At 34.8% G+C, this 9,010-nt stretch overlaps 1 protein-coding gene across 1 annotated transcript; it reads left to right on the top strand.

The window, feature by feature from the left end:
* Nucleotides 1-5,190: 5,190 nt before the first annotated feature.
* On the top strand, nucleotides 5,191-6,132 carry LOC106007657 (olfactory receptor 5P4-like). The gene has a single exon (XM_013064942.3). The coding sequence runs from the start codon at nucleotides 5,194-5,196 to the stop codon at nucleotides 6,130-6,132; it is 939 nt and encodes a 312-aa protein (XP_012920396.2). The 5' UTR covers nucleotides 5,191-5,193.
* The last annotated feature ends 2,878 nt before the right edge of the window (nucleotides 6,133-9,010 follow it).

Genomic DNA, 9,010 nt, shown 5'->3' with positions numbered 1-9,010 from the left:
GGAAAAAGGCTATGATTATCTGCAAGTCTTTTTCTTGGCTGAATTCTTGCCATGTGGTTATGGTGCAAAACATGAATATGGAGTGGTCAGTTTGGTCTGTAACCACATAGTAATATGAAATTTTTCTTTCAATGTTTTATAAATTACCTGCTCAAAAAAGCAAATATCAAGCCAGAATCCCCTAATTTTCTTGTGGCAACTTTTCCCTTCGTACAAGAAAATAAATGTATAAAAACAAAACACATGCAAGTAATATAAAGACGAAACAAAATCTTTCAAAACCTAAAATTTGGGAGTGCTGTATATTTAGGAAACACTTGTGGAAAGAAGGAAAATCAAACCATAAACAGAGGTTTTCTCCACAAATACATTAATCCTGAAGCCAAAAATTTGGGAGCAGCATCAGCTCTAAGAGGCATGTAATCAATCAGTCGGTCTAAGCCATGATCAAAATCTCAGTCTTCCTTGACAACCTGTGCTCTTGAAGCACTCGAAGCTGCTCAGTCACTTTCTAGAGTAGCTTACCTAGAAATACGGTTCTCCTGACTCCCAAATTCACTATCTCATCTCTAAACTTTACATGTTGCTAATTTCAAAAGTGCAGAAATTCATAACATGGGCCTGGGACCCACATCATTGAGGAACTGTAGCCTTCAAAGAGTTCCAGTAAACACTGTGTGGCTGTAAAATGACAGATGGGTCTATATAAAATCTTCAGCGGATTATTGCCAGGTTTTTGGTGAGAAATTTAATAGTAGGATTGTATACTTCTTGCATTACCTCATGAGGCACATAATATCTGGTTTTGCTTTCAATGATTTAAAAATCAGTAAGTTCAAATGTTGCCAGTGCAATTTATCCACTATAAAGTCCCTCATATTTTTCTACATATGATTTTAAACAGCCCTTGATCATCATTGTGTAGATTCAGTGCCACAGAAAGACAAGAGTCCTTGGAGAGAAATGTCTCCCTAAGTATCAAGTAGGAAGATGACAAGAAGGCATCACTCCTAAAATTATATAATGACATTTTAAAAACAAGGACTATAGAGACTTGTCCTATATTTCCATAAATAATAATAATTATATGCAAAAGAGAAAAATACTGACTCCAGATTTTTCATAGCAACACCAGTCAGAGGGATAAAGAAGCTCCTCTTCCAAGTTTTGAGGTAGGGAATAACACTGTATATGGAATTCTCTACCCAAACTGCATGTGATTCGAGTAGAAGGAAAAATAAAGATATTTGGATATCATGAAAGGATTCAGAAATCTCACTATTCACTGGCCTTTCTGGCTGAAGAGAGAGAGTAAGGGAACACATGACACACCAGAAACAGGGGCAAACAGGGGAAAAAAACAAAGCAATTTATTATTAGTTTAAATAATTGTTGATTGGAAATAATAATTTGTAGTTAAATTTTTTGATGATTTAATAAGCAAGCTGGGGCATGGTGAAAGTAGAAATACAGAGAGGTAAAGACATACTTAGATTCACGGAGAATTCACTCAGTTTAGGAACAAATCAATTATAGACACTGGTAGGAAATGTAAACAAAATGTTAAAACTTAAGAGTTATAACTACTGGAGAAATAGAAACAAGATGCACAAATTCTATGCTATCAAATTAAAAGTAGTTCAAAGAAAACTAATTCATTTCAACTAATTCAATTAATAATAGAACACAACAAAAATGCTACAGCAAAAATAATAAAAAGAAAGCAAAATCAGATCATATCACAATAAATGATGTTCACTGAAAAAGTAAACAAGTTTGATATCATCCAAAAAGTGAGGAAATGTGCTCTCAAATATTGTTTACATTGCTCGTGTGAAGATGTTACATGCACATAACACATCTTAGTTCTTTTCTTATCTCCTTCCCCCTTGCCTCTATCTCGTGGTCCCTTCCTATTTGAACAAAATCTATCTCCCTATTTTCTATTATCTATCTTTTGTTTTGCTCTTTATTTATATTCTGGGCTTCTCATATAAAAGAAACCATGCGACATTTAAGCTTGTGTGTCTGATTTATTTCACTTAATCTTATAGTCTCAAAGTGCATCCATTTTCCTGCAAATGACTCGAGCTTATTATTCTTTATGACAGAATATTACTCCCTATGTATAAATACAGTTTCTTTAGTATCGAGTATTAACAAATGGAATCATAACAAATGGAAAAGCTTCTGCATAGCAAAGGAAACAACAACAGAGTGAAGAGACTACCTACAGAATGGGAAAAAAATTTTGCCAGCTACTCCTCAGAAGACTAATATCTAAAGTATATAAAGAAAAAAAAATTAGATCACCCAGAAATAAAAGACCCAATTAAAAGATGGACAACTGAAATGAGTAAACATTTTTCAGAAGAAGTATAAATGGCCAGTAAACACATGAAAAAATCTTCAACATCATCGGTTGTCAGAGAGATTCAATGTGTTTTTTTACTGCAATGAGTAAAAAAAGATTTAATCATTCACCATATGTTTTATCACCCCTTGTATCTTCAGTAAATGGATCACTATCTATTTCAGGTGTTCAGGAGTTGAAAGCAGATATACATGACCAGTGGAAAGTGTCAAAACTGAATAACATGAGGGTCACTTTCACACAGAGAAAAGCATCATGGCTCTTCCTGCAGGTCCCTAATATTTGGCTATATATAAACCACAAAACAATGCTCCAGACTGTCGTTCCAGGCACCTGGGTCTGGTTGCTTCTCGGAAAGGCACATATGATTAAGTATCACCCATGCTAAACATGTTTATCCAAGCCAAGTTTCAAAACAAATTAGATCATCCCAGTTGTAATACCTGTATAATAATGACGAGGAGAACAAATGAAGCCCCTGAGATTTTAATGAATATCTCAGCCAGCACAACAGTATAGTGTATGAACATATAAACACATCTAATTTTCTCAGTCTCATTGGATTTTATCCCACTGGATTTTCGAGAGGGTGCTAACAAACCTGTAGAGGTCTGGTGCTGAGGTACTTAGTGTCTTATGTCGCAAATGGTCCAGAATCTTAGGTAAATAAGCCCTGCTGTACAGAGAAGATTCTAGGAGTCTGTTTTTGACATAACATTTGTCTAGCAGGTAGCATTCACTCTTTGTTACTGGCATGTAAATAAATGTCCTTTACATTTGTAGCAAAAGCTAATAATTGCTTATTTGAAGTAAGGTTTTACTTACGGATTACTCATTCATTGCTGTTTATTGCTAAGTGTTTTCACATACATTATCTCATTTGACACGGCAACCACATGAGATAAATGTCTTAATTCTAAAAATAAGAATATGTAACTTCTCCAAGATTACCTAGATAGTAAGTGAAAAACTTGGAATTTGTCTCCAGAGTTTTGGGCTCTGAAATGTTATTCTATTTCCATTACAGAACTATATGTCTTGCCTTTCCTATAATACTGGAACTCATCATATTTTAAATTCATTTCAATCTTTCATGTATGTTTTTTAAATAAAAATATTATTTATTCCAGATAAGTATTTTTTTAGACTTGGGACTAAATGAAGCCAGAGATATAGCATTTTTATATTGTTTATCAAGTTAATTCATATAAAAATTGATAATTTCTGAATAGCATTTACATTTATCATGGAAAGTTGAGCAGGAGGGGTAATGATAGTTTTTCCTTTCCTATTCATTCTTTGCTGGTGGAGATTAGAGGAGGACTTGATATTTTCTATATTTAGCTGTGGAGTACAGTATGTATACCAGTTATTTTCTCAAATCTTTTGCCTTGCTAGGCTACCTCCTTCCCAGTCTTTTGGCTAGAAAGCGCTGGACTTTTTCTTGGTCTTCATTTGGAAGCATAAACATCACTTTGGCATACCAACTTCAATTCCTGTGGATGTACACCCAGAAATGCAAGATCATATGGTAATTCCACTTTTGGTTTTTTGAAGAACCTCCACACTGTTTTCCAAAATAGGGGTACTAATTTACATCCCCTCCAAGAACACCAGGGTTCTGTTTTCTCCAAGTTCTTGGCAATGTTAGTTATCATTTTTTTTATAACTATGCTAACAAGTATGAGATGGTCTTTTATTGTAGTTTTAACTTGCAATTCCCTTATGATTAAAAATGTTGAATGTTTTTCATATTTTTAATACCTGAGTTGGCAGTTTATCCAAGTATTTTTATTTAAAATGCTCCAGGATATTTCAGGCTAACAATATTGCTTAAATGAAAGTCTGCCTTTGTTTTATTTTTTCACATTCTCTTGACTAAACTTACTTAATAATTTTTTGTTAAATTAAGTGACTTCTTGATATTCTTTTTATTTTATGTATTACTCTGCTTGTTCTCACAATGAGTATGATAAACATTAGGCATTTAGAAAGCATATTTCATTGCATACTATATTCATGCATGATTATGAAATTTCACTTTTGTTGATTCAACTAATGACCCAAAGTGCACTTATTTCTCATGTTTCTTTCAGTCTTAAACTCTATATGTAGCTTCCATTTACAGTTCAGCTGTAATTATATTAACCGGGTTAGGTGACATGTTATTTTAATAAATTAACCTTGGAAACTCTGTGTGATCTAATACAAAGTATTTCTCACTTCAGTATATTCTTAATATACTATGTGTTCTCCACATTCACTCAAAACCCAGACTCATAGGAGGTAACATAAATTATAGTTGTGTCACAAAATATATCACTGCAGAAAAGGAAAAACAGTTGCCTACTGGTGATTTAATTTGATCTGAAAGCACACACATTTCCTCTCACAACCCACTGACATTTACTGTTCACAGACTCACTGAACTTCAAGAGGACTTGTAGTGTGCTCTTCAATGCCATGAAGAAATAGAGGTAAATTGGATACTACCAACACTAGCACTTTAACTATTTATGTTCTCAAAACATCATTATTCAACAACTCGAACTGATCAAATGTGGTGACTGTGAGCGCAATGTTCTGATCTGAGTCATTGGACCCTTTGTATCTGTGGCAAGGTAGAGATTAGCATTTCCAAATCTTGTATAATGGAACATGTTCATAAACATTTTGTGAAGTGTATGCATTTGAGAAATGTGAAATCTACCTGTTGATTTTTTTAAAAGCCAAATTTTGAAGTAAAGATATCAATTATGGAATCATTTAATTTATTGTAATATCCACTAGTTTTTATTTCACTTGGTGCCATTCCCAAGATGGAGACTGGAAATCACACAATGGTAGCAGAGTTTATTATTTTGGGGTTAACAGAGGATCCTATACTTTGTTCCATATTCTTTGTAGTTTTTCTAGGAATCTATGTTTTTACTATGTTGGGCAATCTCAGCATAATCATGTTAATCAGAAGAACCCCTCAGCTTCATACCCCAATGTATGTTTTTCTCAGCCATCTGGCCTTTGTGGATATGGGGTATTCCACATCAGTCACACCTACCATGACTGTGAGTTTCCTGAGAGAGAGAACTACTATCTCTGTTGCTGGCTGCATAGCCCAGCTTGGCTCTGATGTTGTCTTTGGAACAGCTGAGTGCTTCCTGCTGGCTGCCATGGCCTATGATCGCTATGTAGCTATCTGCTCTCCCCTACTCTACTCTACTCTCATGTCCTCCAGGGTCTGCATAATCTTATTAGTTATTTCCTATTTGGGAGGGGGAATGAATGCTTCATCATGTACTGGATGTTTATTGAGCCTGACTTTCTGTGGACCAAATGAAATCAACCATTTCTTCTGTGACCTCCCACCCCTAGTAAAGCTTTCTTGTACCCATATTTACATTGCTGAAATATGTCCTGCCATCTCTGCTGGGTCAATCATTGTAATCACACTGTTCATTATCATTGTTTCATACCTCTACATCCTCCATGCAATCATGAAGATGCACTCTAGGGAGGGATGGCACAAGGCCTTCTCTACTTGCACGTCCCACATCACTGCTGTGACTTTGTTTTATGGGACAGTCACATTTGTTTATGTTATGCCAAAGTCCAGATACTCACCTGATCATATTAAAGTAGTGTCTGTGTTCTACACAGTAGTAATCCCCATGCTGAACCCCCTGATCTACAGCCTGAGAAACAAGGAAGTAAAAGAGGCCATGAAGAAATTGATGGCAAGAACACATTCTTCATTTTGAAAGAAATCCAAATGTGAATCTGGAAATTGTAAAACAATAGTTTTGGGAACATATATGATGCACATTTATGTTGTCCTTAGCTTTATTTTATGGGAAGAACTGTTGTATATATACAGTGCTAGCATATTCATTAATGCCAACTTAATTTATAACTTTCTAGAGTCACAAAATATATCATTTTCACTAAAATTGCTTCAGAGTAGGTCATTATTTTTGGAAGATTTGACCTCTTTTATACAACATTGTCATTGTATTTGGAAATAGCATAGCTATATATTACATACATTCCATGGGATTAAATTGTCACTTTCAAATCTACATCTTTACTGAGTTTTTGTATTGCTTTCTCTGTTGAGGTTTGTGAAAAGCTTACCATTGTAATTTTTTCTTTATATCAGTTTTTATATTGTCTGTATTTTGAAGATTCATTGCTTTTGTGAAGCTCAACTCTGTTCTCTGGTGACAGATGGAATGGCCAAGTGCTTCCTATTGGCCACGATGGCCTACTGTCATTATATGGTCATCTGCTCACTCCTGCTCTAGTCCATCCGCATGTCCCCTGGAGTCTGTACCCTTGAAGTGGGAGATTCCCATCTGGGTGGTTGTGTGAATGTTTGGACATTTACTCGTTGTTTATTGAGTCTGTCTTTGTGTGGATCAAATCAAATAGACACTTTTTCCGTGACTTCTCTCCTTTTTGGAAACTATCCTGTTCAGATATCCCCATTATTGAAACTATCTCTTCCATGTCTTCTGGCTCCACCACTGTGGCCACAGTGTTTGTTATTGTTCTGTCTTACATCTATGTCCTCACCACAATCCTGATGTGATCCTCTGAAGGGTGCCAAAAGGTCTCTTCCACCTGCATTGCTCACCTCATTGTCATTACCCTCAACTATGAAATTATTACTTTTATTTATATGCTGCCCAAGACTAGCAATTTAGATAACCAGAAGAGAGTGATGTCTTTGGTCTACACAGTGGTGATCCCCATGTTGAAGCCCCTCATCCACAGACTGGTGAATAGAGATCTAAAAGAGGCTCTGAGAAAGGTAACTGTCAGAATACATTCTTAGGATCTATTTTCTGAATTTAAAACAGCTTGTAAAAATTTTCATTTACCTAAGTCATCTACCATATGCTGTTTAACACACTGTTTAAACTAAAATCATATTTCTTTGTTCTCTTTATATGTTGTGTGTCAATCAGAAGATACGTTGAAATCAGTAAGAATGATAATAATAATCACTATTAATGAACTCCTTCAGATGCCAAGTACTTTTCCTTTGTTAATTTATTTAACAAACAATAATTTGCATTTACTCTGTGCAAGGTTTTATTGTAAACATGTCATATTCATTAATTCATCCATTCCTTACTCAATGAAGTAGTCTTATTACTTGTAATTTACAAATGAATAGTCTGAGGCAAAGAGACAAAAAGTACCTTTCTCAAAGTGATGCAGCTAAGAAGATGTGGAACCAGTATTTGAATCCATAAAGTTTCATTCCAAAAAATACCTTGTTTTTCCACTGAATTTTCACAATAATTCTATAATGCAGGTAATTACAAATTCTCCACCCAATTTATGAACAAGAAAATGGACTCTTAAAGACTTCCATATAGCTTGTCCAGGTCAATGCAGCTCAAGTCCTCTGTTTCTGGACCCCAGTACTTAGTCTGTAACATATCATACTGACTAATGACTTCAACACTGTTGCTGAGCTAGAGGATTTGGGTTAGGTGATTAAGCCCAAGCTAGGACTTTGCATTGATCTTTTAAACAAACTCTATCCCCTAAATGGTGTAGGTCAGGGATGGTGAACCTTTTAGAACTTTGAGTGATGAAAACAGCCTGCTGTGGCACATGTGCTGTAGGTTTGCCACCATTGATCTAACTAATGGAGACTTAGGAACTAGGGTAAGGATGGAAAAGCAGATTTATTCCCATCTTCAGGTAATCAAGTCTTGACACAAGGATCATATTATTTCTTTGGAAATCCATCCATACTTAAATACTTGTTAAAAACAAATGATCCCATTGGCCATAATGTAATTTTTTTTATTTGCAGGAATTTTAAATGGTATCTTTTAGTTCCATAGGTCTGAAGCTATAAAAAAGGTTAGAATATGTGCAGAAAAAAACTCTGGAAGTGTTGTCACAGACCATGGTAGAGGAATTTGGGGTGGAACGATCTACTTTCCTCATCATTGTCACTACTCTGGAAAAGGTAAAGAGAGATTTTCTGCAGCCCAGGGACTCTCAACTCAAAGCAAACACTGAGAAAACTGTTTCTGCCATGTGAAAGAAATACTTATTTTTCCTTTACCTTGGTGTAATGGAATAAGAAAAGTGAAGTATGGGAAATATAAAAAACAAATTTTTACAAAAGGAAAATACTAATATACTGTTAAGTGAAATGCAGAAATCTATAATTTTATTGCATTTTTGGTGAAAAATGAAAAACAATATCTGAAAGGTAACAAGAATAAATTAAAACCCATGGAATAATTGAATGGAATATTGTGTTTTGGATTTCTCTTATTTTAATATTTTGTTTAAAATAATAAAATATTAAAAATGAAAACAAATTAAATAATATATGGAAAGGATTTAACACATACTAGCACAGGGGCTAAGGAGATAGCTCAAAATCATGGTACTTAAAACCATGTAGCTGTCCTGACAAGCAGAATATAGACACCCGAACCTCCCCTCTGAATATTGACAGCTATATTCCATGTCCCCATTTATGGATAAAAGATCTACAGTCATATAGAAAATTCCTGTGACATTGTCAAGGAGATTCTCTTCTCCAGTTAAGCATCTTCCACTTTAGAGGGATGTAAAACCCAAGGGAATGTTTTCCTAGTGTTT

Source organism: Heterocephalus glaber, unplaced genomic scaffold (assembly GCF_053883595.1).
Source record: "Heterocephalus glaber isolate CG9 unplaced genomic scaffold, H.glaber_assembly_v1.0 deba00001428, whole genome shotgun sequence".
NCBI classification, from domain to species: domain Eukaryota; kingdom Metazoa; phylum Chordata; class Mammalia; order Rodentia; family Bathyergidae; genus Heterocephalus; species Heterocephalus glaber.
This window is presented reverse-complemented; position numbering and strand designations above follow the sequence as displayed.

Excerpts from the sequence above, each read along its gene's own strand:
- LOC106007657 (XM_013064942.3), top strand. The coding sequence starts at position 5,194 with ATGGAGACTGGAAATCACACAATGGTAGCAGAGTTTATTATTTTGGGG.